Genomic DNA, 15,940 nt, shown 5'->3' with positions numbered 1-15,940 from the left:
TATTATATGTAAACATAACCCATTTTTAATTTTTGTTGCTTATAATTTCATTAATTTGACAAAAAACCCAATTTGATCTTTTAATTATATTCTAAATTTTTCCTCAATTATATTTCTTGCGTTTTCTTTAATAGGAAAATTAAAGAAAGTTGAAGTATGGCAAACTTAGTTATATTAATTATTTATTCAGCGTTACTTGATAATTAAATTATTATATGTTTAATGGTACAGACGCGTACTACTACTTTGTGCAGGTTTTATAGTCATTTATTGCATAATGACTACTTTTTGCCTTTGTGTCTGGTCAAAATAGCGTATATAGTAAAGTAACATTTTTTGCAATAAATGCAAATTATTATTTGCATTTATAGTCGTAATAGCAATAATAGAATAAATGCTAGAAATCCGGGCTCTACTTATCACCACAGGAGCCAGAACCTCACCTCAACCCTTGGTAAGTAGATGCAATTCCGTGATAGGTTCAATTAGTGGCTTTCTCTGTTTCCATTGTGTTCATAGTGTATGACGCAGTCCCAACCATCTTACACGCCATACTAGTATTACACTCTCTCTAGTTGCAAGAGAGTGTAATACGTCTAACAATTCTAACTCTTCTCAACAATTACAAGCCACACAAAACCTCATCACAGTGATCAAACATGACTCCCTCATCTACACGACATTCTCAACTCCATCGGTGAAAACAACACAGTTTTTACAACACTCGATCTCATGTCAGGATATTTCCAGATTCCTCTTGACACAGAGTCTAGACCTCTAACAGCATTCAGCACGAACAATGGACACTACCAATTCAAACGCCTTGCTATGGGTCTCGTTTAAGCACCCTTTGTTTTCACACAACTCATGCACACAATACTTGCAGGACTCATAGGATACTCAGTTTTCATGTATCTCGATGACATTATCATCCCTTCTAAATCTGTCCTTTCACGACTAGCACATGCAGGGCTCAATCTGAAGCTTAAGAAGTGCTCCTTCCTTCAGAAGAAAATACATTTCCTTGGGCACGTTCTTAACTCTCAAGGAATCTTAACCTCGCAGGACAAGGTCAAGGCAGTCATGGAATTTCCACGGCCTACTTCTGTTGATCACATACGATCATTCCTTGGTCTATCAGGATTTTACAGACGGTTTATCAAAGGTTACGCTGGCATAGCAGCACCTTTAACCGCCTTACTTAAGAAGGACACTCACTTTAACTGGACACCTGACCAAGAGAAAGCATTTGATGACTTAAAAGAAGCCTTAACTACGGCACCTGTCCTTGCTTTTCCCGACCACAAGCTTCCTTTCACACTTTACACGGACGCGTGCTATACAGGCATTGGCGCAGTCCTCATGCAACAACACGACACGAAACTCAGATCAATTGCCTATGCTAGCCGCACATTCAACAACCACAAACAAAACTACTCGGTAACGGAAATAGAGGCTCTAGCTGTAAATTACGCCCTTAAACAGTTCAAAGAAATCATACTTGGTTACGAGATACGCACCCAAACAGATCATCAACCAATTCTACACCTCTTCAAAGGAAAAAATCTCACAGGAAAATTACCACGTTGGTTTCTTACCATACAAGAATTCATCCCCACCTTCCATTTTGTTCACGATAAAGCTAACATAGTAGAAGATGCCTTCAGTATGCACGTAGCGACCATCAGTCAAATACCCACCTCAGTACATCTCACGCAAGCGTGCTTTGCCGCAGCGTAAGAGTCAGACCTCCTGAGGAAACGTGTGATATATTTCCTCACTTCCGGCGATACAACAAACACTGATTTTCCTCCAAATATCGAAAACTACATCTTGATAGACGAAGTACTGTATCACAACACAACACTCAAGAACAAACATGAACCAAACCGGTCAGTGCTTCAGCTTATCGTCTCTACGGAACTCATTCCTGAAGTACTGAACCTTGAATACGAATCACCGACCTCGGATGGACCAGTCTCCATAACGTGAACGGGAACGTTCTCGCAGAGAAAAGTCAACGTGTCCGACTTCACGTTATCACGTAGTCTGGCTACACAAGTGGTTCTCGATCTCTTTCACTCCATCCCCCTTTTCATAAATTCTCAACAATTGTGTGGCTCCCCTTCGTTTTTTCCTAAATCCCACCCGCCAAAAAAGGTAACATAAGTAATAATTATAATGATAATGATAAAATCTTGATGAAGAGAAACCCTTTGCTTTATTACAAAGTTGGTAATTATAATAGTTTTATATTTCTTCTGCCAGGAGAGAGAGATGTTTTTTTTTCTACATTTAGATTACTCTCATTATATAGAAATGTATATTTTAGAACAGCAGGTCATGGCCCATAGGTTGAGAAGCATTAGGATATACCTACGACTCGGTGGCGCGGTTGGTAGAGTCCCAGACTGTCAGTATGGTGGTACCGGCGGTACCTGGTTTGAATCCTGCCCAGGGCTGAAATTATTTCAGTTTCGCTGCGCTTCGAGTCGTTACTCCAACTCTCGTGGGTGGGGAGTTGGGTGTGTGTGTGCGTGTAAGGTCATAGCATTACCCATAGATCGGTCATACGAGCTCTGAGCTCTCTTCCGGGAGGGAAATAGCTGTTGATCACGAGTCCAACACGTGATCCAAAAAAAGACCAAGGTGAATGAAGCTCCCCCATCCGACCCCTAAACACTACCAAGCAAATCCCACGCGTGCACTTCTGAGGTTGGATACTCGGTAGCCAAGGATGCGATGAATACTCGTATTTCATCACAGTTTTAATCAATCTCCTATTGCATGTTTTCTTCCCATAGTTATAGGATCTCATGCCTTGATAACCCCGTTTTAGTTAACTGAGCACCGTACATTGTGTAGTATTACCCTTGGCTAAACACTTTCCAATCACAAATTGTAGGACTTTGATGTTGTGAACATAAACTCAACACACTTTGTTGCCTCCAGTTTCACGGACTGACCGCAAAAGTCAGCTGTGGAACTTCAGCACTGGAGCCATGGATCTCTCTGGGAAGAAATGTACAAACAACTCCATGAGTCAATCAAAGAACAAAATAAGAGAAATTAGTATCAAACGGGAGAAAGAAGGACAAGGTATGGATGGGAGGAGTGGATTAAACGTTTATTTGTCATTCACAGAATAACAGGGTGACAATAAACCTAATGAATCAACGTGTGATATTTTTTCAGATATCTGTCAATTTTTTTTGCAGTTAAACCAATGTCTAACTGTCCTATATATTACTCAACTGCAGCACAACCAAGAACAAGAAATACTGTATTCGAATTTATCCATTTGTTTAGATCCAGTAAAGTTTACCTGAACCCAAAGAGTATTGGATACAAACCTAAAATAGTTATTATCGTAGTATTTTTAATTCTCTGGATAATAAAAGCAAACAGTTAATTAAACAATGTGTCTTTATTTTATGAGTTCTGTAACCTTGCCGGAAGCCTCATTATGGTTCGGTTAACCAAGACGCCGCCCCAACTTCCTCATGCTGACTCAAAAATAATTTGGCTTATTTGTTCACCACTGATGCATATTATGATGACTGTTTCTACCGAGGTGTTTAAAAGACGCAGTTGTAAGTTGGAATGCACTTCTGGACGCCAAAGTTTCTATACATAAACCGTCGACAGGAGGTTTGATAAATAACATATCGCATCCGCAGCAAATAAAACTGCACGTCACGAGCTACCATCAAATACAACCTCGATATCTTCTAATTTCTAGAGATTTTGTAATACACCCTTCATCCTAGAACTGTAGCATCTGATACTAGCTCTAATTGCATACCTAGTAAGATGTATATATATTTTTTCTTTTTTAATAAATACTGATAACCTTAGTGCGTCCACTTGACAAAGAAAAGTCACCAAGGCGATTCGATTCGGATTACTCTTCACGAATCGACAAGGATGGAAACCAATCCATCATAGCAATGCACGACACTGCACTTATTGCCGCTGATGTGTATAATAACTACGCCATATTTATTTTCGTAGGTTTTAATCATTCCTGTAATTTGTTCCTGCATAATGTGTTTCACAGTCTTCCAGACTGCATACATTCTGGGTAGTCAATACTTAGGCTCGTTTCACACGTATCGACTTTTCGCCGTACGCCGTCTATGGACGCTTGCACACGTCACAACCACGGCCGCGTGCGAAAGCGTCCATAGACACTCATGTTTATTTGAGAGCACGACGTCGTGTCATGGACGGCGCACGGCGAAAAGTCGATACGTGTGCAACGAGCCTTCGTGACTTTGGTAACATGCCAACGGCCATGAGTTAAACATTATACTTTTCTAATTGAAGACTGATCTCCAATAAGAGAAGATAATTGACGAATTTCTATTCCAATCCTTTCTTCCGCCCTCTTTGAATTCCTTAACCACTTGTATCGAGGTCTGCACTGTAAGAAGCAAGCTTGACATCCTTAAGTTATATTTTCTTAAGACGAACACAAACAAAAGAGTAAATCCCTGATGCCACATATGGCTGTAACTATCCGCAACATATGATGATGAGAGAACATATTTTTCTTCTGAAGAGCACCAAACAACAAATAAAATGAGTGAATACCATTAGGTTTCCTATTTCTGCGTAAACACACACACACACACACACACCTGCGAAACTAGTCAGGAATAAACTCAAGACTAAGACTCCTGTGTTTCCTACTCCGCTTACGTCAACTTGTCAGAATGTCTCAACAACAATAATATATATGTATATATATATATATATACATATATATATATATATATATATATACATACAATCAGATCACCTTGTATCTGTCATACATCAGTTTTAACTTTGTATTGATATAATATTTAAGTAGAGGTCCATACTCCAGGAACGGACACATGTAAAAAATCAAGTATAAACATCTTTGCAGCTTGATAGGAATGCGAGACAGATAAATCAGTATCCCAGATCACACAAACTAAGTTTAAACCTGAAAGGTATGTTTATGTCGCAAACACATTCTGGATCCATAGATAAAACACACGTATTCTCTACTAGTTATAACTGTTGTCTCGAGTTACACTGAGTGAGAAACCACAGCTCCACAGCAAGGAGCAACTATCCTCTGACATTCCCACAATCTCTGTCTCTATGCTACCGGCTAGAAGGAAGAAGCGGGGGGGGGGACTCTGTTTATATGAAGAAATGTAGGAACAATAGTCAAAATTGATAGACATTTTGAGCCCGGCCGAGGGATCGAGTACCAGTCCCTCAAGGTCGCACTTTCGAATGGAAATGAGGGTGTTGGCTGGTTTTGAAGATATATGCTGGGAGATGAACGCCTCCGACGTCCAGCAGGTACTCATTGTTGGTCTATAACTAGGTATGGTAGAGAAAATGAGGCAAGACTTCAGCATCACTCATAGATCGGTCATATATGAGGTCTGAGCTCTCTTCTGGGAGGGTAGTAGCTGTCGATCACGAGTCCAACACGTGATCCAAGACAATGGTGAATTACACACACGCACACACACACACACACACACACACACACACACTACTCGGTGGCGCGGTTGGTAGAGTCCCTGACTGTCACTACGGCGGTCCGGGTTCGAATCCTGCCCAGGGCTGAATTAATCTCAGTATCGCTGTGCTTCGAGTCGTAACTCCAGCTCTCGTAGGCGGGGAGTTGGGTGTGTGTGCGTGTGTAAGGTCACGGCATTACCCATAGATCGGTCATACGAGCTCTGAGCTCTCTTCCGGGAGGGAAATAGCTGTCGGTCACGAGTCCAACACGTGTTCCAAAGACCGAGGTGAATCACACACTAAATTGGCAGTATGCAGAGCCAGACAAACTGTTATATCTTATTAATATATTTATTTGTTTACTTATTTACCTATGTATTAATTTATTCATTCATTCATTTATTTAATCATGTATTCATTCATTTGTTAATTTATTTTTTATTTATTCACTTATGCATTTATGTGTTTCCTTATTTATTTATTCATTCATTCATCTGTCTACTTATTTGTTTATCTTTTTATTTTTTATCCATTTATTGTAAGGACGCACTAAACGCAAAAACACATTGTATGTCAACAGTTGCAAGTTCGTGCATAAGAGACGAATTTACAAATGCACTTATTCACAACATATACATTTGTAGACAATATAAACATAACAGGCGCTTGAAAGCTGTCATAGTGTTACAAAGTCGTATCTAGCAGCCATTACTCGAGTCGTCCTTGGAGTCAGTAATTCTTTATATCTTTCTCAGGTTTACTGATAAAAACTTTATGATTTTTACGTTGCACAAATAACCACTTCCGTCCAACTGAAACAAATGAAAAGCACTTTGATCTTAATCTTATTTCAAACGTGTTCTATAAAACTATTGGAATCCAGGTAGTTTTTCTGTCTCTCATTTCCCTGGCAGCGGCCGTTAGACTACGGTCCCCATGTAGCTGCTCCTGAGGTTTATCGTATCACTTGCTGAAGTTTCTTTGGAATCGTCGTTCCCCAAAAGGATCTCAGAGCAACTTTCGCTCGCACATATCCTTTCCGGGTCGTCCTGGCCTTGGCCAAAGACGGCTGAGGTTGTCTGCGTCGAGGCGGACCTGCAGTGTCCTTTCTTGAAGGAACTGTTGAGGGTTTCTTCCTGCAGCAAACGACGGGCGGTGACCTCCCGGGAATGCACCACCACCTCCTCGGCTGCAGTGTCGCTTCCGCACATCCCAGTTGCCTTCCTCGGTCTGATCAAAGATTGGCAATGGAAGTTAGTGTCAATACAATTAGGTGGAAATGCACGTATGCACGCACGGGAGGGAAATAGCTGTCGATCACGAGTCCAACACGTGATCCAAGACCGTGGTGAATCACACACACACGCACACGCACACACAATGAAATTAAGGCTAGGTATGATAAATTGGAGAGTACGAGGCGGGACCCGACGATCGTTACTCCTTTCAAAGGATTACAAAGGCGGAGCATACCGACAGGAGACCTTTTGAAAGGTTACAATCTTTTATTTTTCAAATATCCAAATATCAAATTACCTTTGCATCATTTACTGAGAAGCTGAATGACGAACTAAGAGAAGTTAGATATATACGAATATTAGACACACTGTAGAATTGTTCTTAGGGAAGTCTAGAATACTGTAGGCGAAGTCGTCTTCCAGCTTTTCAAATTCACAACATTCGACAAGAATCTTGAATGCGTGACGGGTAACGCAGCTCTTCAGTGTTACAATGAGTCAAATACAATTTGGCAAATACACAGGCAAACTTACTTTCGCGGGCAGCAGGTAAAGTCTTTTAGTGTGAGGTTTTTGCCAAAAGCTTCTCCTTCCTCCAGAGTCTGGGGCAGATGCTGGTGCAGCGTCTCAGGGAGGAAGAGAGAAAAGACGCCTCCCAGCACCAGAAGAACGCCCATGATTATCAAGGGTAGCACCATCATCTCTGCACCCTGTACAAAAATAAAACAAAGAGTTTAGGTGGTCCTGCAGGAAGCCGAAGTCACTAAGGAGGTTTAAGAGGTGGTGTGTGTTATGTTAGAAGTATAGAAAAGAAATCACACGGTCAAAGTAACTCGCCCATGATTATCAGGGTTAGGATCATAATCTCTGCATCCTGCACAAAATGGAAGCAATGAGTTTAGGTGTTCGTGCATCAGACCAAAGTCACTAAGGAGATATAAGAGATCTATTCATGTTAGAAAAAAATCACGCGGTGAAAGTGACTCCCTCATCATTGTAAATCATCCTTATAAGCAGTACCGTCATTTCTGTGTCCTGTGCAAAGAGGAGGGAATGAACTTCGGCGTTCCTACAGTTAGCAAGTCACTAAGATGATTTAGTAGGTAGTGTGTGTGTGGAGGGGTCACGTGGGATTTCCATAATACAACTAATTAAGTAACATCGCGCACCTGTATAAAGCGTATTGAACGTGTTTTGTTGACGGTTTGTTCTAGAATGTTAATCAATATCTAGGGCCCATCTTCTGAACAGGTTAGTTTTCGTAGAGACCTTTGTAATCCCCCCTTCCCCCAACACATACACACAGGATTGGCCCAGCTTTAGTACACAGTATGACTAATTGATGATAGTCAATAATGAATAATTTATATATTCAATAATTATTCATCATGGTAATTATTTACTATAATATATTATAATGAATATTCACTATAACTTTTTTATATTACGTTACAAAACGTACAAAGGCATACATTTCCTCGATATGGTAAAAATTGTAAAGGAACAAAGGGAAACAAAAATCAATACCGAAAACATACAGAGGAGGGATTCCTTAGCGATGGCATAGAAAGAATTATGTGAACGTAATTTGCAGGAAAAAAAGTTAATTGAGATGGGGGGGGGGTTGTGAGTGTCCTTCGACCAAATAAAATCATCTGTCGGTAGCCAGAACAAACATGTAATTCAAGTCGTCAAAAGTAACGAGAGTGAAGCCGCCATATTTTTTTTAGACATCACAGGTACGAACGTGGAAAAATTATGAGGATTTTTGTGGATACTTTCGTTTCTAACCTCCAATTGCTTTCTTATGAATCGCTTCTGTTTTTAGTAAGTTTATGTTTTGATGCAGTGAACACACAAACAGCAATGAAAAAATAAAATGTCGGCTATGATGCTCGTAGAGAGAGAGTGTGTGTGTATGTGTGTGTGTGTGTGTGTGAGAGAGAGAGAGAGAGAGAGAGAAAGAGAGAGACTAGGACACTTGTGCCGTAAATTTAATTTCACCCACATTAATAACTGACCACAACTGCATGCACGCACGAAAAAATGAGTTATAAACATTCGCATCTCTTCGTAGTCAAGACATATAAACGGCGATACAATTTCCTCCATTCACACCTAATTAAAAAATATAAACAACAAAGAAAATTACGGAACTAGTAAGAAAACTTATCGCATGTTTTTTTTTTAATTAGATAACACAGGGTCTCACATGATAAGAGAACAATAGATGTGTCATATATGATAGGAGAAAAGAATTCATTTGCGTGAATATATCACCGAACGAAAGAAGGCAGACATGCAAGATTAAAGTTGCACTGCGGCAAAGGGCGTGCGTAGTCATATCGTGACTGCACTTGCCCCTAAGGCTCGTTCCACACGTATCGACTTTTCGCCGTGCACCGTCCACGACACGACGTCGTGCTCTCATAAAACTACGGGTGTCTAGGGACACCCATGGTTATCTGAGAGCACGACGTCGTGTCGTGGACGGCGCACGGCGGAAAGTCGATACGTGTGGAACGAGTTTAGGCCAGTAAAGCTCAGCCAGGGGAGCAAAAATTACACGGTAAGAAGGTAAAAATACAGCTCATAGAAATTAGTTTATTTTATATAAAGGCCAGTCACTCGTTATATGTGGATGAAATGTAAATTTCCTTTTTTGTTCCAAGTTTATTTTGTGTAGAAATTTAACGGCGACTTTCTATTTACTTTTTTATATGTACCTTTATTTATTTATAAATTTATTTATTTACTGTATGGTTGTAACGGAGTAAGTAGCTCAAATGCAAAAGGTTGAAGAGTCAATGACAAAGGAGGTCGAGACTAGAGCTGGTCTAGGCTGAAATGCATATGGTACAAATTCAGTCTCCACCAAAGAATCAAAAAGCAAAAATAATTACGAGTAATTATAATTCCATTAAGAACGAACACCAGGGAATTGTAGATTTCCTTGATAGGCAGATCCAAGCATTAAAAAAAACATAGGTAAATAAATAAATAAATAATTGAGCATATGTATATGACAATGATAACAACAAAAACAATAACAATAATGATAACAATAGAAATATTATTATTATCAATAACAATAATAATAATGATAATAATAATAATAATAATAATAATAATAATAATAATAATGATAATAATGATAATAATAATGATAATAACAATAATAATAACAACAACAACAACAACAAAAACAAAAACAACAACAACAACAATGTCATTATGTGAACGTAGAGCAAGCTCCATGTGGGTCCCCTTTATGCACACTGCAAAGGCCCTCACAGAAGTGCTCAGCCTCCGTAACTCAACAAACTTAGAGCGAAAGAGGTGAAAGCCCTTCTTATTAATCATCAAAAGGAAACCAAATAACGGATGTCGTCCCCGTCTATTCTCTCCTCTTGTCTTTCCTTTCAAGATTTTCTCTTTCCAAAACCTCTCTCCAGCTCTTAAACTAAATTAAACAAACACACATACACACACACACACACACACACACACACACACACACACACACACACACACACACACACACACACACGTGTTGTGAGTCCAACAACTGATCCAAAAAGACCAAAGACCAAGGTGAACACACACACACACACACACACACACACACACACACACACACACACACACACACACACACACACACACACACACACACACACAATATATATATATATATAGATATATATATATATATATATATATATATATGTATGTATATATCCGCGTGCTGCTAGACTCAACGTGCATCAGCCAACAACGACTCACCCTCTCCTCCCCTGTCGACTTAAATTTATCACTTCGACCTGATGGATTGAGCCACTTACTCCGTTATTTCCACATAAAAAATGCATGATCAATACAAACGCATTAAAATATAAGAAAATTGGACAACGCACTTGGGAATCAGTTTTTGCACAAACTAAAAAAAAAAAAAAAAAAAAAAAACCGTACATAACATGTGGATCGCTAGGTAAAGCGTGTAAAAGATCAATACTTAATAATCATGTGTGATATAATGATCCCCCACCATGTACCATTTTACCTATAGATGAATGTATGGAGTTGAAACAAATAACGGGCGAATGGGAGCACCATCATAACCGAAGAAGGCAGCAAGCAAAAGTTAAAAATCAACGTATCATGTATTTAGATCCATGATTGTCTTCAGGAGCGTCCTTAGGGATTTTCATAGGTGGAGGGGGCAAATTCAAATGTATTATATATCATTAATGGTATAGGGTTGTATCAAAATACACACTTCAAATTGGCCGCATATGCATATATTTCTATTATCCACATGAGCTACATTTTTATCCTAATCAATCATACACCGATATTCTATAACTTAAAATTAATTTAACGAAATTATAAGCGACGACCGAGAAAGTTTCAAACACAACCTGAATTTCTAGAGGGGGTTGCCCCATGATTGTCTTCCATGATGAAACCCATTCTAGACCAAGAAAGCTCGAAGGAGGGGAAAGACTCCCTCCCCCAACCCCCAGCACCGGCCCAGACTCCTTCACTACCACCACAAGAGGAATTCTCACACAACTCGCAAGCTCCTCGAACCGTACGGAATTGGTCGTCTTGGTTTATCATTCTTACTAGAAATACATCAAATACAGGACCCTTACGACCGTTGACATAGATCGTGCGTGACCGTTAATATTCCGAGCGCGCTCCGAATGCTCTCCGATTTTTGGTCCAACGAAGAACGAAGAAAAACAAGACACCAAAATTCAACCGGCATAGTGTTCATGTCACAGTGCTCGTGTGCGCGCGTTTCTCGCGAAACCCCCAAAACACAAACAGAAACCCTCACTGCGTTCAGCACTTTCCAGTGAACGCTTGCGCTTCGCGCCAGATCGTGGTTCTCTTACAATGCTATTTCGGAAATAGTTCGTGACCGTTAATGTTGCGAGCGTGCCCCGAGTACTCTCCGTTTTTTTTTCTAACGAAGAACAAAGAGAAGTAAAATACAAAATTTTAACCCGCATACCACTTCGCGCGAAACCCAATGAACCCAATTAGAAATTCTCACTGCGTGAAGGAATGATGACGATGACATTGACAATGACGACAACGACAACAATAATTATCATCATTATCATTATTATTATTATTATTAGTAGTTGTTGTAGTTATTATCAATCCTATCATCACCATCATCATTTACTTATTTTTCATACTTTTTAAGAAACCACCTCACTTACTAGATAATTGACAAGGGGGATGACGACGGGCCCAATCATGCCCGCGACGGCCGACACGGAGAGTCCGATGCCTCGGACCACCGTCGGGTAGAGCTCAGAGGCCATCAGGGGCAGAGCCACGAAGGACGAGGAAATCCCGAACTTGCCAACGCAATACAGGACCAGCGTCACCACCGGATCTACACAAGAATATGTAAAAGATGAAATACAAGTTTCATTTTACTTAATTTGTTTATATTTGTTTATTTATCTATTTATTTATACATTTGTTTTATTTTCTTGTTTGTTTGTTTAACTATCGATTCATTTATTTTTTATCATTATAATCATATTTATTTGTTTACTTTATTTGTTTACTTTTTACGCATTTATTCGCGGTAATTCGGCAAGCGTAGCATTACTTACCCTCCTGCGTCAGGACCGTGGCTATACAAGCCGAGCCTCCCACGATCATGGAGAAGCACAGAGTCCAGCGCCGGCCCCAGTACTCCATGGCGGGCCACAGGAACAGGTACGTCGGTAGTTCGGCCACGCCTGCGCCAGGATTTTGGAAAGAAGATTAATTAAAATCGGTAATAAAGTTCAGCATTTGATACTATATTAGTATCGTCGGTTGTTGTTTTCACATTTAAGGAAGTCGTTGCTCGTAAATATGTAGTTCCTGCTTCTGGGTGACAAAAACAAAAACAAAAATTCGAATGCTTTAATTGGAACCGGTAACCAGAGGTAAGAGAGAGGAGAGGATTTTCCCATCTTGGGAGGAGGAGGGGAGGGGAAGGAGAAAGTTTGAAATGAAAAAGGAAGTGAGAGATTTAATGAATTGGGATACCAACGAGCTGTGTTTTAGGAGTGTTTTGGGATTTGTATTTTCTAAACTGCGTAGGGAAGATGGTTTAGCCTTCTTTAATAACCAGACTCTGGGAGTCATACTTGTCACTGTGGGTAGGTGTATGCTGGAGTGTGGGTATAGTCGAGTATCCTACCACCGCGCTGTGTTCTTATAGGGATGGTACTCTGAACTTACGGCCCATGGGATCCAGGTAGATATGTGTACGTTTCCTTGGAGTCTTAGAAAACTGGAGTGTGGAGGGTAGACTTTACTTTTTCTTTGATGTGTGTGTATTTACCTAATATTTAACTTGTATCTTACAGGAAGGGGAGCTACGATCGTGTTGTCCTGCTTTTGTATCTCGCAGTGTCTAGTTTGCACTTATATTCGTGCTTGTGTGTGCGTGAGTGTGGGCGTTCATGTATTGAGGTGATATGTGTGCTGTGTGTTTTGTTATGGGGCGGGAGTGTAATGTACTGGACTTGGAGGGGAGTGGGGAGTCAAAGAGTGAAGGTAGCCAAGGGAAGGTTGGGGGTTGGAGTGTGCTGGTGAGCGGGGGAGTTGGTTAAGTGTGTGTGTTTATGTCTGTCTCTGTTCGGAGCGGTTGGACGGTGCTGGTGAACAGGGGATTTGGTTTAGTGTGTGTGCTTATGACCGTTGCGGTGTGGTCTATGCTAGTTTCGGTGTATGTACGCTATGAATTGTGGTGTAGGAACAAGCAATGTTTTCTCGTAACTTAGAAGCCAGTTTCTATGTTGGTTGGTAGTTGATAGTGATGTGCTTTCTTGTATGTGTGGTGTTTCGAGTGTGAGCAGTCTTTCCCAGGTTTTTACTGTTTGTGAATGTAGATGTATGTTGATCGCTGGCATGTCTGTGTCTGTGTGTAAGGCTTCAGCCGTTACTTGGTGTGTGTATTTGGTGTTTGTAATGAAGTGTAAGGCTTTGTTTTGTACGCTGCAGTTTCTGGAGTGGTGTCTTTCGGAGTGTGTGTAGTGGGACGGCTGGGTATGTAAAGATACTCCTCACATGTGCAAAATACAGCATTCCTTACTGTCTTGCAGACAGCTCTCTGAAGTGGTAGAGTCTGTGCAGATTTTCCGTCGTTTGCGCTGCTGCCTGCTTGACATGTGCTGCTCCCCCGTGGGAGGTGAATCACCGGGTCTACGACAGTTGGTCGAACGACAACTGGGCGACAAGACAATTCGTCGAACGTGACATTTCGTCGACAGATATTAAAAATACATTTAAAGTACTAATTTAATAAATATATTCATATATTTTCATTTTGGAGGAATGCTAGAGTAGTTTAGATGACATTTCATGAGAAAAAGTTACAATATCAAATGAATTAAAAGGAGTATTCAGGACTTATTATGCCACCATTTGTTCATTGATTGGCGACACTGAGACATTGCAATAAGATTAAATAATTACACATTATATGTTAAATACATCAATGTAAGTTTTCGCGAGGATAATTTTACTGTATTTCCGTACACAGTTGTTCAGGATTTTTTTTCATGGCTAACGCGTCATCCTCCCAAGTTTGCTTCCAATCTCTGGAGTGTGTATGACCGGACACTAGCTGATGAGCCCAAAACAACAAACGCGCTGGAAGGTTGGCCTCGCAGGATGAAATACTGTATCGGAAAGGCCCACCCGAACTTGTTTGAATCTACCCAGAGTTTGTGCAGTGAGCAGTGCTACACTGAGACCTTGATCCAGAAGCTACTTGCTGGCGACGATCCTGAGCCACCACGCAAGAAAATGCGCCTGCACAAGAACCGTATTGCTAACATTGTGAACCAGTACGCTGAGTGGTCTACCCTCGATTACCTTCGGGGCCTCGCGTACAACATTGGTTATGTGCAATAATTGTTTTTGTACTTTGTTTGCAATTGTTTTTAGTGTTTGCAATTCAAATTGTTATTGTTTTTATTGTACTGCAATTCACTGTCTTACATTGGTTGAACTTATTGTTGAAATTGTGTACTATTCTGAAATATATTGTATGCAATTTATTATTTTGACTTTTGTGTCACAATATTGTTTGAAGTTGAGAAATAAATTGCAAATATCCAATCAAATTTTACACTCCATTGCTCATCCTTCCAAGAAAATCTGTTGATCTGCTTGGAGAATAGGCTGGCTCTGGTGATGATCTACTGCTGATCTAGGTAATCAAGATGGCTCAAATGGCGACAAAGTAAGGTGTCGGCGAAAAGTGCAATTGTCTAAAATTCAAACATTTATAACTCTGAGCCTGGTAATCCAATCATGTTGAGTAATACATCAAATGATCGGAAATTTCACATAGAATACAAATATTACAAAATATTTTAGAAATATAACACCAAAAGTACATTGTTTTACGTGTCGACGAAATGTCACGTTCGACGAAACTTCGTGTCGACGAATTGTCCCATTCGACCATTTGTCGTGCACCCGAATCACCAGCCGAGAACTTTGCCATGCGTAGGGTATCTGTGTTGGATGCCATCTGCTGTGACAAATGACTCCCCGTGTCCTTGTTTATGCGCTATGTTGTCGTGGGGCGACGTATCACTTCTACCTTAGCTAAATATCCTCTATATTTTTCTTCCACATCAACTTTCTCACTCATTCCTTTCTCTCCCTTCGTTTACTCAACACACTCACTGCCCATACGCGTCAGCCAATACTCGTTCGCCCCCTTCTGCACGGTGACCTTTGACCCCGTGCTAGGGATGCCAACTACACGCCCATACTCGCACCACATTCACCACATTCATACCACACACACCCTTGATCTCGAGATCAACCTATTCTTCGTCTCCTTTGCTTCCTACTTCGTTATCTTGCAGCCATCCCGGAGGACGTCTATTACGCTGCGGTCGTTGGGGTGCTGCTCCCCCATCCACTACCGGGTCGTAATTCTCTTCATCGTTTTCTCCGCCATTCACCACGCGACGAAGATTCAGGATATGTCGTGGCACTCCCTCGACAGAGATGTTCCGCGAACTTACCTTCGTTACGATACCCCTCGTCCACTGTGAGGTGCACTTACTATTCCTTGGTTTCACCCATACCCCCCCCCCCCCATCTGTACTGAGTCAGTCCCTTCTTCAGCACTGGCCGGTAGCACC

The 15,940-nt window shown here is 40.7% G+C and overlaps 1 protein-coding gene across 5 annotated transcripts in view; it reads right to left on the bottom strand.

Moving 5' to 3' along the window:
- Nucleotides 1–3,324: 3,324 nt before the first annotated feature.
- The window catches only part of Balat (Beta-alanine transporter), a 78,718-nt gene continuing 66,102 nt past the window's right edge, over nt 3,325–15,940 (bottom strand). For 2 of the 5 annotated variants that reach the window (XM_076198763.1, XM_076198762.1), the window contains exons 11-14: nt 12,392–12,520; nt 11,987–12,165; nt 7,284–7,459; nt 3,326–6,741 (exon numbers count right to left, since the gene is read on the bottom strand). In XM_076198763.1, coding sequence (XP_076054878.1) covers nt 6,432–6,741; nt 7,284–7,459; nt 11,987–12,165; nt 12,392–12,520 — 794 coding nt within the window. In that variant the 3' untranslated portion in view covers nt 3,326–6,431. Of the gene's footprint in view, nt 6,742–7,279; nt 7,460–11,986; nt 12,166–12,391; nt 12,521–15,940 lie in introns of those variants that run through there. The other 3 variants (XM_076198764.1, XM_076198761.1, XM_076198765.1) reach the window with 3 other exon arrangements.

The sequence above is a fragment of the Oratosquilla oratoria genome, chromosome 15, assembly GCF_046742065.1.
Source record: "Oratosquilla oratoria isolate Oo_2021 chromosome 15, ASM4674206v1, whole genome shotgun sequence".
In the NCBI taxonomy this organism is placed as follows: Eukaryota; Metazoa; Arthropoda; class Malacostraca; order Stomatopoda; family Squillidae; genus Oratosquilla; species Oratosquilla oratoria.
The sequence above is the reverse complement of the archived record's forward strand: the minus strand, read 5'-3'. Positions and strand labels throughout refer to the sequence as shown.